Raw genomic sequence first — 13,376 nt, 5'->3', positions numbered from 1 at the left:
TGTTTGCAGCAGCAGCTTTTTGGCCCTATCCACTGCAGATTTTCCGCAATGGACCTGCTACATATCGCTGCATCTTAAGTGATCACAAGTCCATGTCCAGCAGTGGTTTGTTCTGGTTCTCTACAGCAAAACTCAGCTTCCCCCTTTTAAGTATATTCAGAGCCCTACTTGTACGGAGTACGAGAGTGGCCATCCCACCCAATCTCTACAGCCATTCTTAATCTCAGATTGCTAAATCTAATATATAAGGCCGAGTGTATGTATGTATGTCGGCTAAAGGAATCCGCACCGTCACATTTACAATCACGAAATTTGGCACACAGGTATATCAGGTGTCCAGGAAGGTTTTAGACTGGGTCTCAGCTTTCTAGGACTTACCGTTCCTGAGATATTCCCCAAAAATGCATCAGCCAATAGAAGCTCGCAGGCCGTTAGCCTCCACATACATAGTTATACTCCAGGTTTCCATAACAACCCAGCCATTTTTCTTCACTGCTGTAGGTGAGCTTTAAAGGAAATCTGTCACCAGGATAATCGCTATTGAAGTTAAGCCATGGCCTAATAGCACTTAGTTCCAGATGGGCCTTTGTTCTAGCAATAGATGGTTTTTATCCTCTGAAAATCCAGCTTATTTGGTATGCAAATGAGCCAGTAAGGTGCCCAGAGGGGCGTTGCAGGAAGGAGCCCAGACACGCCCCCTGCCATAATGTGTCCACCCTCAAAAAACAAACTTAAAACCCGGCCCCAGGTTTTCTAATTCAGATTGATTAAAAGTTGTGTTTTATATACGTTACTGCCCCCCCCCCCCCCCCCCCCATTTAATTTGATTGTGCAGTACTCTGGAAGAGGTACCAAGGTACATCTCTCCCGGATGGGCGATCTTCTCATTTTTTTATTTGAAAAAGCACAGCACAGTATTCAATCTCCTCTCTCTCTACAAAATGCCTGCTGGGGAGTGTCTTAATTTATATAGTAAGGGGTAGGCAACTTTTCTATTGGTCGCTAGGGATGTTGCTAAGCTGTGACAAAGCCTTCTCATTGGCCCACAAGCTAGAAGAAGGGAGGGATGATCACCTGAAGTGTACTGTGTTAAAAAACAAACAAAAAACAAACAAACGAATATTCGTCATTACGAATATATAGCACTATATTCTAAATATTCGCGAATTCTCGAAGTGCTGATATTCGCGATAAAAATTTGTAACACGAATATTCTCGCTCAACACTAGTGATGGGTAGGAGGGACTGTGTCACTGCACTTTTGAATCTCGCCTGTAAAGCACTGTGCTATCCAGGGCAGGGCTATACACACAAAATGACGGTCCAGTTAATGGGTGTGGGGGCTGTAAGGGTAACTCGCTCATCTACATGTCCATGTCATCAGAACTGAGAAGCAGCGCTAGAAACACTCTTCTTTTGCCTTTGTCCAGTGCAGCGCTGTGTATGTGAGAGTTCCAGACTTCACTTAAGGGGCCCCAGGGTCCATCTTGTTAATGTTATTACTAAATGTCTAGATCCATGAATTAGGTCTCTTCCACCTGGCATGTCTCCTGTCTCTGCGGCAGCAATTCATTTAATGTGTCCTACAGGCACTGCCATGTCCTGCAGAGCTTATTGCCCCGTCTGTGTCCTCATGTTCTTACTGAATCTGCTATGCAAAGTATCGGGATTCAATTCAAGGGCCAAGTATACTGGATGCCTGACTGAGGGGGAATTACTGGAAGTGATAAAGGCCAGTACAGTAAAAAGCAGGGGCCACTAACAGCAGCATTTACACTGTACTGTAAAGCCCTGATGCAAAGCTTGCCCTGGACCCATAGAACTCTACCTACGCCACTGCACAGGGAATCTGAATTCCTGCAGCCCTTCCCATAGTATTATGTTCTTTGTGTTTCTATGTTTGTGAAGTTAGTAGAAAAGGGCATCTTCTATAGTTTAAATACAAATATGTTAACATGCAAAATCAAAACACTATGGCGGGGATTTATCAAAGTCCAGTCCAGCATTTTACACCATCTTTGAAATATCTTAAGTTGCTGTACAATGTGCCTAATTTATGATGAGGCACAGTCCTCGTTATATATTGGGTGCATCTTCCTGCAGGGCGTGCGCCAGAATGAACTCTACAGCAGATCTAAGCTGCCATAGATTTCTGTCATCATTTGCGCATATGAAAGATAAATTTGGTGGACCCCCTGGCCTCGCCCTCACCCTCACCATGAACCCTTTTAGGTAGAGTGGCGAGGGCGGTGCAGAAGCATCACTTGCGACAAAATTTGTCACAAGTGGCATTTTAATAGTCGCAAACACACCACAAAAGTGACGCAGGGAGATGATAAATCTCCCCTTATAATCCCAACATCCCCCCTACCCATAACCCACGAAACTCTCAGCACATACATTACACGTGTCCATGGACCAAACAGGGGCCAAAAGATCCCATTCAAGCTCTATAGCCATTCCCTAAACATCCACCTAAGCAATACACTTAGCTTGCTATGTGGCAAATCTTCCTGGCGTTTACACTACTGACAGCAACAGCCTCATTGGCAGGTACCTACCATCCAGCAGTTTTCCTACTGGCTGCTTATAATTGTATTTTTTATTGTCAAATCCCAATTATTGTACTAAACAATTTACAGCCTAAGAAAAGCTCAGGCTTTATGCACATTATCACCTCTGTTGTGCTTATTCCTCCCAGCTAAGCGCAGGATGGGGACATCTTCCAGAGTTTTCTAGGTTACGGGTGGGGACTGAGCCTCCTGGCATTGTTCTCTATCTGGCTCTATCAGCCACCAGAGGCATCCGTCGGAGGTATACATCAGGAATTATCCTGTGTTTGAATTCTTATACAGTCGATTGCATTCCATTAATAACCTTATAACCAATATGAAATATCCACTATGTAATTCTAGCTAGTAATCCTGGAGAAATTGTTAAAGTTTACTTTCTAGAATAGAACTAGAATCTGTCATTTACAAACTGGTCAAATATGGCCTACTTACTTTTCAAATTGGTTTAATTGTACGAAACTAATGCTGACCTATGACTCTCCTAGGCATAAAGAATGATCCAAACAAGCAGTGGGTGCCCAGGACAGTGATGATCGGAGGAAAGGTGGGTAGATTGTAGCATATTATAATGTAGAGGTCGCTTGTGAATTGACTATACCTGGGGTCTGCAACCTTTAAGTCATAAAGAGCCACTTGGACCCGTGTCCGAAGGAAAAAAAAAACTGGGAGCCGCAAAACCATTGCGATATTTAAAACAAATATAACACTGCATATATTGTTTCTTACCTTAATGGATCGTGCAGTCAGCTGTCAATCTGAAGAAAAAAAGGACTTTTTCACTTAACAATGTAAAATATATTTTTGGAAATTAATAGCTAATTAAAATATTTAATTTACCTTTACTAGACCCCCCCAATCATGTGCCAGTAATACCAGACCCCCCCAATCATGTGCCAGTAATATCAGACTCCCCTCCAATCATGTGCCAGTAATACTAGACCCCCCTTCAATCATGTGCCAGTAATACCAGACCCCCCTTCAATCATGTGCCAGTAATACCAGACCCCCCTCCAATCATGTGCCAGTAATACCAGACCCCCCTCCAATCATGTGCCAGTAATACCAGACCCCCCTCCAATCAAGTGCCAGTAATACCAGACCCCCCTCCAATCATGTGCCAGTAATACCAGACCCCCCTCCAATCATGTGCCAGTAATACCAGACCCCCCAATCATGTGCCAGTAGTAATACCAGACCCCCCCAATCATGTGCCAGTAGTAATAGCAGCCCCCCCCAATGATGTGCCAGTAGTAATACCAGACACCCCCCCAATCATGTGCCAGTAGTAATACCAGACCCCCCCAATCATGTGCCAGTAATTCCAGGGCCCCCCCAAATTCCCCAATCATGTGCCAGTATGATACCAGGGCCCCCCCATTATGTGCCAGACTGCCAGTTAAAAAATAAATAAATTAACACTTATACTTACCTCTTTGGAGCGATGCAATGCAGGCCTCTTCCGGCTTGTGTCCCGACTCCAGCGCTGTACGGCTCAGGCGGCGCGATGACATCATCGCGCCGCCTACGCCGGCCTCTGATAGGCTGCCGGCCTAGTAGTGCCGGCAGCCTATCAGAGGAACAGGAAAGGGACACACTTCCCTGCCCTGCTCCTCCGCACAGCCTTCTCTTTGTATTGCTGTCCTGAGGACGGCGATACAAACAGATCACTATGGAGATGAGCGCTTCGCTTCCACAATGGAAGCGCTCATCTCAGTGCCTGCCCCGCCGCACAGTGCCTGCCCCGCTGCTGCACACACTGCCGCTGGCCTGGGGGGGATTTGATACCCCGCTTCCTACGCCCATGCCGGAGCCGCGGCAAAGGTTCAAAAGAGCCGCATGCGACTCCGGAGCCGCGGGTTTGCGACACCTGGACTATACCATGAACAGCCTTTAGCTAAAACTTCTGAGGCAGCAATGCTGAAGAATGTAACATGCAGCCAAATGGAAAGGACCCTTCCTTAAAGCGGTTAAAACCACAAATAAAAAAAATATATATCTGCACTTGGAGTAATGCACACCACTACTTTAACAATCAATGGGAAGAATGAATAAAAGGTGTCTGAGTAACTCCACTAATAGATCACAACTAGCGTTGATCAAGCCACCTCCCCGCACTTTTTTTGGCTGCTACTCAGCCAATAAACGTGCAGGTAAGTTCTGCCCTCACTGTAATGCCGTGGCCATGTTGGTTACTGGCATTACAGTGATTGGCTGGCCGGAATGCGTCATCGGGTGCTATTTATTTTTTTCCGTAGACACTGCGGACAGTGACATTACCGGTGGTAACTCTCCTGTATAACGTTTCCTCATCCCAAATACCTGTGACATTCCTTGTAGTTTTTTATTAGCCACTGGTGACAGCATTGACATTATCTGCAGGATATCTCCTGTGTGACGTTTCCACATCCCAAATACCTTTTTAAATTTGTTTGCGCATACACTTCCAAATCCTACGCTACTGTACGTGTGACATACTTTCAAGCATATATAACATTTAATATGAAGAAGGCGAGTAGTAAGGGACGGGGAAGTGGTTGTGATGCTGATGGTGCACGCAGAGCTCGTGGCCCTGGGGGTGTAGAAACTGTGCCTGCTGCTAGAGCACAAGAAAAACAATCATCCACGATACCTAGCTTCATGTCCCAGTTTGCAGGGCGGCACAGGACACCACTCTTGAAGTCAGACCAGTGCGATCAGGTGGTCGGTTGGATTGCAGCAGATAATGCTTCCAGCCGGTAAAGCACCCTGTCTTCCACCAAGTCCAGTCTCGGTAGCCAACAGTCTGCTCAACACAATCCTCACCCTGATCCTCCTTCCTCCCACCATGGACAGTCTGGGCAAACAAGTGATCCCACACTCGGATATTCCAAAGACCTCTTTTCATTGCCATTCCTTGATTTGGGCCTCTCGCCAAGAACGCTTGAATAGGGAAAGATCTTCTGCCCTGATTCCCAAACAGTCACAAGAAGAGGACGGTGGGGAACGGCAATTAGTGTTTAATGAGGTGGATAATGATGAGACACAGTTGCCAATAAGTCAACGGCAATTACTGTCTCAAGAGGTTGATGAAGAGGATTAGACACAGTTGTCAATCACTGAGGTTGTGGTTAGGTCAACAAGTCAGGAGGAGGAGCAGAGTGAGAAAGGGGAAGAGGAGGTGGTGGACGATTAAGTCACTGACCTAACCTGGGAAGGTGGAAAGCTGAGCGAGGACAGGGGGAGGGATCTGCAGCACCGCAAAAAGCTGGAAGAGGCAGTGGGATGGCAAAAGGGAGAAGGCCGGCCACACCAAACAGGCCCGCAACTGTTCCACGGAGAATCCCCTTGCGGAAATCTCGCTTGCCAATAGTAGTTTGCAACCTGTGCCGTACCAAAATGAGCCGGGGCATAAACACTAGCAACCTCACCACCACCACCACCAGCATGATCCACCACATGGCATCCAAGCAGCGTAATAAGTGGGACGAACGCCTGGGTCCACAATCTGTGTCAGCGGGTCACACCACTGCCTCCTCTTCCCCTGTGTTACATGCTGGCCAATCCCCTGTCCAAGGCGCAGGCCCAGATGCCTCCCGCCCTGCACCTGGACCTTCGCAAGCACCATCAGCGACCACATCCACTTCCGTGTCCCAGAGCAGCGTCCAAATGTTCTTACTCCAGGCCTTTAAACGCAAGCGCAAATACCCAGCCACCCACCTACAGGCCATAGCACTAAACGTACAGATTTTCTAATTACTGGCCCTGGAAATGTTGCTATTTAGGCTTGTGGACACTGAGGTCTTCCACAGCCAGATGTCGGCGGCCATCCCGCAGTCCGCAGCCGCCACTATTTTTCAAGGTGTGCCGTGCGCGCCTTACACCAACGTGTCCTGTAACATCACACGTGCCCTGACCAACTCAGTTACTGGGAAGGTTCACTTAACCACGGACACATGGACAAGTGCATTCGGCCAGGGACGCTACATTTCCCTGACGGCACACTGGGTGAAGGTTATGGAGGCCGGTAGTGAGTCGTACCCTGGGATGGCACAGGTGCTACCGACGCCAAGGATTGCGGGCCCTACGTCAATTAGGGTTTCCGACAGCACCTACGTTAGTGGCTCCAACCCCCACTTTGCCTCCTCCTCCACTTCCAGCTTTGAATTATCCGCGTGCAGCACCAGTCAGCCATCAGTCGCTAGCTGGAAGCAGTGTAGCACTGCAGTGGGGAAGCGGCAACAGGCCGTGCTGAAGTCGATATGCTTAAGGGATAAACAGCACACCGCCGCAGAGCTGTGGCAGGGTATAAGGGACCAGACTGAGCTGTGGCTCTCGCTACTCCACCTACAACCAGGCATAGTTGTGTCTGATAAAGGCCGTAACTTGGTGGCGGCTTTGGAGCTCGGCAAGCTCACACACATACCATGCCTTGCCCACCTGTTCAACTTAGTGGTTCAGCGGTTTCTCAAAACCTACCCCTATTTGCCTGAGCTACTGGTGAAGGTGCGCTGCGTGTGTGCCCATTTCCGAAAGTCATCTACAGCTGCCGCTGGTCTGGCAACGCTGCAGCAGCGCTTGCAATTGCCAGCTCACCGACTGTTGTGCGACGTGAGCACGCGCTGGAACTCCACGTTCCACATGTTGGCCAGGCTTTGTGAGCAGATGGCTGTAGTGGAATACCAGCTGCAACATGGTTGTCGCCTTTCCAGTCAGCTTCCGCTCTTCACAAGCGTTGAGTGGGCATGGATGTCTGACCTCTGTGAGGTTTTACGCAACTTTGAGGAATCAACACAGATGATGAGCGGCGATGCCGCTATTATCAGCGTAACCATCCCACTTCTGTGTCTACTGAAACTCTTGCTGCTCACAATGAAGGCGGACGATTTGCATGTGGAAGAGGTGGAAATGGGGGAAGACAGTATACAGGGTGATAGCCAGACCACCCTCAGTTCGTCTTCTCAGCGCGAATTGGACGATGAAGAGGAGGAGGAGGAGCAGGAGAAAGTTGCCTCCACTACAGAGGGTAGTAACCATGGAAGTTTAATTCCATCTGTTCTGCGTGGGTGAGCAGAAGAGAAGGAAGAGGATGAGGAGATTGAGAGACAGTGAAGTCTTGCCTGTTAGTACTCTGGCACACATGGCTGACTTCATGTTAGGCTGCCTTTCCCACGACCCGCGCGTTATATGCATTTTAGACAACATGGATTACTGGTTGTTCATCCTTCTCGACCCCCGCTACAAAGAGAACTTCTCATCTCTCATTCTTCTGGTGGAGAGAACGAGCAAAACGGTGCAATACAAGAAGGTCCTTGTTGAAAAATTGCTCCAAAAATTTCCTTCTGACAATGCTGGCGGCAGAGTCCGTACTTCCTTGGGCAACCGAGGAGGGGAGACAAGGGGAACACGCAGCAGTTCCAACAGAGGCAGGGCAACACTCTCCAAAGCCTGGGACAGTTTCATGACACCCCGCCAGCACCCTCATCCTGATGCGTGGCCTACTGTCACAAGGAGGGAAAAATTTTGGAAGATGGTGAAGGAGTAAATAGCAGACCATGTCAGCGTCCTCAATGATCCCTCAGTGCCTTACAACGACTGGGTGTTCAAGCTGGACACGTGGCACAAACTGGCGCTCTACGCCTTGGAGGTGCTGGCCTGCCCTGCCGCCAGCGTTTTGTCTGAGCGGGTATTTAGTGCTGCTGGTGGCATTATAACAGATAAGCGTAGCCGCCTGTCAACTGAAAATGCTGACCGATTAACTCATTATAAAAATGAAAAAGTCCTGGATTGACCCTGACTTCTCGACTGTACCAGAGGAAAGCTGATGAACATAAAGGCACTTTAAATTTGTTGTTTATAATGTACTGAATACACTGTATTACCATGCACCCCTTCCACCACAAAAAGGGGTATATGGTTGAATCTTCCTTTTCTCATCCTCCTCCTCCTCTTTCATCATATTAACATGCTTATTCGTCGCATATAATGCCCTCACCTACAATCTTTTACAGGGTCAGCTCACCTGCAGGCAGGGCCGGGCCGACACAGAGGCTGGGGAGGCTCCAGCCTCAGGGTGCAGGCCAGCTCCCCAGCCTCTGGGCGGCAGGCAGGCAGGCCACTGACCACGTCGCTGCTGCTGCCGCGCCTGCCGGCCGCGCTGGAGGACGAAGGGAGTAGTGAGCACTTGGCACTGACTTACGTGCTCCCTCCCCGCTCCGCCTCCTGGCTCGGCCGCTCCGCTGCTCTGGTCTCTGCTCAGTGCTTGCCTGACTGGCTGCGTACAGCCCGCACTTTGACCTGACGTGCTGTACACAGTCAGGTCACATATGCGCCCTCTGGAGACCAGTAGCAGCGCGGGCAGCAGCAGGCAGCAGCACAGCACTGTGTCACGACCCAGCGGCCAGGCCCCAGCAGGGATAGAGCGTGAGCGTCTGCCCTGAAGTGAAGTAAGATAGTTCTTAAATAAAGATAATATTCTTTTCCGTCTGAATCGAGGTCTGATGGGGTTCTGGGTGGGGTAAAATTGCAAGGAACGCCCGGGGTGGGGGGGCATTGGGTGGGTTGGCGTGGATGTCTGATTAATAACGAACATACATATCTAAATGGCGGAGAGGGGGGGCGCACTTGGGCAGCTCAGCCTCTGTTGGTGGTGGACCTTGTCCCAGCCCTGCCTGCAGGCCCTCGCATATAATGTTTTACAGGGTCAGCTCACCTGCAGGCCCTCTCCTACAATCTTTTACAGGGTCAGCTCACCTGCAGGCCCTCATATATAATGTTTTACAGGGTCAGCTCACCAGCAGGCCCTCTCCTACAATCTTTTACAGGGTCAGCTTACCTGCAGGCCGTCACATATAATGTTTTACAGGGTCAGCTCACCTGCAGGCCCTCGTATTTAATGATTTACAGGGTCAGCTCACCTGCAGGCCCTCACCTACAATCTTTTACATGGTCAGCTCACCTGCAGGCTCTTGCATATAATTTTTTAAAGGGTCAGATCACCAGCAGACACTCGCCCATATTTTTTTCAATGGTTAGCTCAGCAGCAGGCACTAACCCCTAATGTTTTATAGAGTCAGCTCAGCAGCAGACCCTGAACCCTAATTTTTTTCGATGGTCAGCTCAGCAGCAGGCCCTCAACAATAATCTTTTACATGGTCAGCTCAGCAGCAGGCCCTTGCCCCTAATGTTTTAGAGGGTCAGCTCACCAGCAGACCCTCACCCCTAATGTTTTAGATGGTCAGCTCAGCAGCAGGCCCTCGCCCCTAATGTTTTAGAGGGTCACCAGCAGGCCCTCACCCCTAATGTTTTTGAGGGTCACCAGCAGGCCATCAATCGTAATTTTTCAAGGGTGTGTATGATGCCCTCCTTAATAAAGGGTGTATTGGAGTGCCGATTACTTGTAATTTTTGGCAGCCCTTTCACTTAGTGCATAGGCTTTATGAGTGTAGGAGTCCCACTACCTGAACAATTGTACCACAATGTGAATGAGGCCCTCCTTTATGTGATATACAGGTTGTATTGGAGTGCCTCTTCCTTGTAATTTTTGGCAGCACTTGCACTTTATATACAAGTAAATATATAGGAAAGAATGTTTCCTAACAATTTTTCCTCTAAAATCAATTTTATCTTCGGTTTTGTGCGTATTATTGTCAGTCTGTAAAAGTGGCGTACTACTCGGACAACATCGTTCCCAGCAGCGGCCTGGGAGTTCAAGATGCATCCAGACATCCTCCCCATGCTATTCCAGAACCATTTCGGTGGTGTTTCTATCAATTTCTGACCTTTTCGTATGAACCAGACACCCTCCCCTCTTCATAGCAGGGGGTGGCTGGTTTAATGCTCAGGTTCTCCCATTGACTTCCATTGTGCTCGGTAGAGCACCTGAGCATGCCGAGGGTTCGGCCCGAGCACTTTGGTGCTCGATCAACATTAATCACTATACCGGCGCCGATAGGAGGATAGCTGAGAAGCTGCTGAGCATGTTAGTCCACCACTGAATGCCGGAGAAGGTCCAGAAGGAGACGGGCCAGACATTTGGGATGGGATGACCCCTTAAAACGTCATCCAGACAACTGTATTTGGGATGTACACCATACGGATCGCAAATACAGTACTAAAGTTCAACTATGGGTTTGTAATATGGTGTGCAATATGGTTTACACTGTAAATACCCTTCAGGAAGATAATTAAACTAATGCACCACACCAACAGAGGCCACTGCAGACACTAGCTTCCCCAAAGACCTAAAGTTTCCACATGGGTAAATATATATTGGAATATTTTCTTTATTTCAAATTCTAGAGACTATCAGGAGCTATTTACAGATATGTTTGTTTTTACAGTGGGTTTCATGTAGGGCAGACTGTTCCCCTAGCCCTTACATTATGGTTTAGCCAATTTCTCATATATGACACTGTGTAAAATCAGCAGCCTTCTTGCACATACTTGATGTGAAAAATAATTAAATTAGCCCTTTAAAGTGAGCATATTATAGAGCAGGAGAAGCTGAGATGAATGATATATAGGTTTATAGGAAATGATTCTGCAAATCTTGTACTTTATTCATTTAAATCTGCTCATTCTGAGCCTAGGGGTCCATTGGGCAGTCTTATCAGTGATTGACAGCCTCCCGGTGCTGGTGCCTACAGTTATGACTGTCAGACACTTATAGGACTGCCCACTGGACTCCTAAGCATAGAAAGAGCAGGACTTTAGATGAAGAAATTACAAGTTTCATTAAATCTTTACCTATAACACTTATACCAATCTTCTTCCGCTCTTTATCATGTTGTTCATATTAAACTGGATGTTCATGGTCACAGTTTGCTAATAATGAAATGTAACATAATGTGTATTTTTATATATTTAACAATTACATTATCTTTTTGGAGCACTGCAATCTACATGGAAGCAATCATGTTACATTTTTTCACTGGTCACAAGAATCTTTTTGGACGTGCAATCTCCCTTTATTTCAGGACTAGGGAATATGTTATGCACAATTGACTGTAAATGTTATACAATTCTAAAGCTAAGATGGTTTATGTCTTCTGTATGCAAGCACTACAATAGAGATTTTGTCACTTCTTATTAATTGTCTTAATATTTCGTATCACAAGGGGTGAAGATGTTGACGTATGATAATGCAAAGAGCAGCGCAATTACAGATGTGTACATTTATTATCTCTATGCATCTCTCTGTTTACGCTTTTACTTTCATGCAGTATATCTCCTTCCATCCATCATTGTCTCATTTATTCTCTCTCCCTCCTCCTTCACATTCTCAGTTTTCCCTCTTCTTTCTTGTATCATTGGTCTCTCTGTCATTCATTGATAGGCTGCTCCTGGGTATCATATGGCCAAGATAATCATCAAATTGATCACTTCTGTGGGAGATGTTATCAACAATGACCCAGCAGTTGGAGACAGGCTCAAACTCATATTCTTGGAGAACTATCGTGTTTCCCTTGCAGAGAAAGGTGTGTTTCAGTTTCGATAAGATTCGTGGGATTCTGTATCTCCTTATGAAGAGCGACTAATTGTCGTGAGGAGTCTTATAGGCCAGGCAATGCTCCTCTGGAATTCTGTTTCGATAAGATTACATGGTGCATTGCAGTGATATATCAGTCCTTGATACCTTCATCTAGTAGATGTCATCTGCTACCATTATGTGTGCGCGTCATAGACCATAGAATTGCCCTTTTATAGCATAGCACTTCTGCAGCAAAACTTCTCTTTCTTTTTACAGCATTATCCTGGCTTTGACAAATTGATACTAGCAAGATTCTTGGTAAAAAAACGTGTTGCTTTTCTTGTCCGCTTCTTATCAGTGGTTCCTGCTGCCGACCTTTCTGAGCAGATCTCTACCGCTGGCACGGAGGCTTCAGGAACAGGAAACATGAAATTTATGCTAAATGGGGCTCTTACTATTGGCACCATGGATGGAGCCAATGTGGAAATGGCTGAAGAAGCTGGAGAAGAAAACATCTTCATCTTCGGCATGAGGGTACCTGATGTGGAACGTCTAGACCGTGAAGGGTAAGAAGTGACCCTTTTCAGTTATGATGTTTAGTAGTTTATTCCTGCACTTAAACAGTTACAGATACATTACATGAACATCACATAAACCATGCCATGGGTTTTCCATGTACAGTACAATACTTCAGATCAACTGACGGTGATGGCTGTTATAAATTAGTGAGCTATTTAATTTTCCCATGTACTTAGCCTTGCATGATATATACCACAGGTAGGTGCTGATAAGTAGGAACAGACACGCAGTATAAGGCCACATGTACATGAAGACACACAATGCCTGCAGCTCCTATGAGCCTCCGTGTGCCTTCCTATGGTGCCTCCAAGTATTACCAGAAGCAATGTGTCCACAAACCTGTGCCTCCAAGTATTACCTGAAGCAATGCTTCCATGTGAAATCATAGGTATTCTGAGGTATATTATACATAAGTGGCATAGGGTGACATGATGGCCCTGCAAACTGCCATACAGCTAGCTCTGATTCTGGCTGTGTTACTCCATAGATGACACAGTCAATAGCAACCACACAATCTAAGCTGGGATGGTCTTCCTCTGTCACCCTCTCGGTGCCCTCACACTGTGGTGCCAGTAACTGAGGCCCCAAGATCTGATATATTTTTATTCCTGTTAGGCCTAATAGGCATAATACACTGTACTATATAAGTAGTGTAGTGTATTATGTACGTGAACAATCACATGGTCAATTGCCTGTGAGAATAAATATTGTAAAAAAAAAAGTGTTTTGAAGTATAAAAGTTGCCTTTTTGATAAAAGGCTTCATTATGGAAAAAC

General features: G+C 46.9%; 1 protein-coding gene across 1 annotated transcript in view; it reads left to right on the top strand.

Moving 5' to 3' along the window:
- PYGM (glycogen phosphorylase, muscle associated) overlaps nucleotides 1-13,376 on the top strand; it is a 128,345-nt gene that overhangs the window by 102,246 nt on the left and 12,723 nt on the right. The window contains exons 15-17 of the mRNA XM_040409797.1: nucleotides 3,059-3,117; nucleotides 11,887-12,028; nucleotides 12,380-12,587. Of these exons, the coding sequence (XP_040265731.1) occupies nucleotides 3,059-3,117; nucleotides 11,887-12,028; nucleotides 12,380-12,587 (409 nt within the window). The remainder of the gene's footprint in view (nucleotides 1-3,058; nucleotides 3,118-11,886; nucleotides 12,029-12,379; nucleotides 12,588-13,376) is intronic.

Source organism: Bufo bufo, chromosome 10, assembly GCF_905171765.1.
Source record: "Bufo bufo chromosome 10, aBufBuf1.1, whole genome shotgun sequence".
Taxonomy (NCBI): Eukaryota; Metazoa; Chordata; class Amphibia; order Anura; family Bufonidae; genus Bufo; species Bufo bufo.
This window is presented reverse-complemented; position numbering and strand designations above follow the sequence as displayed.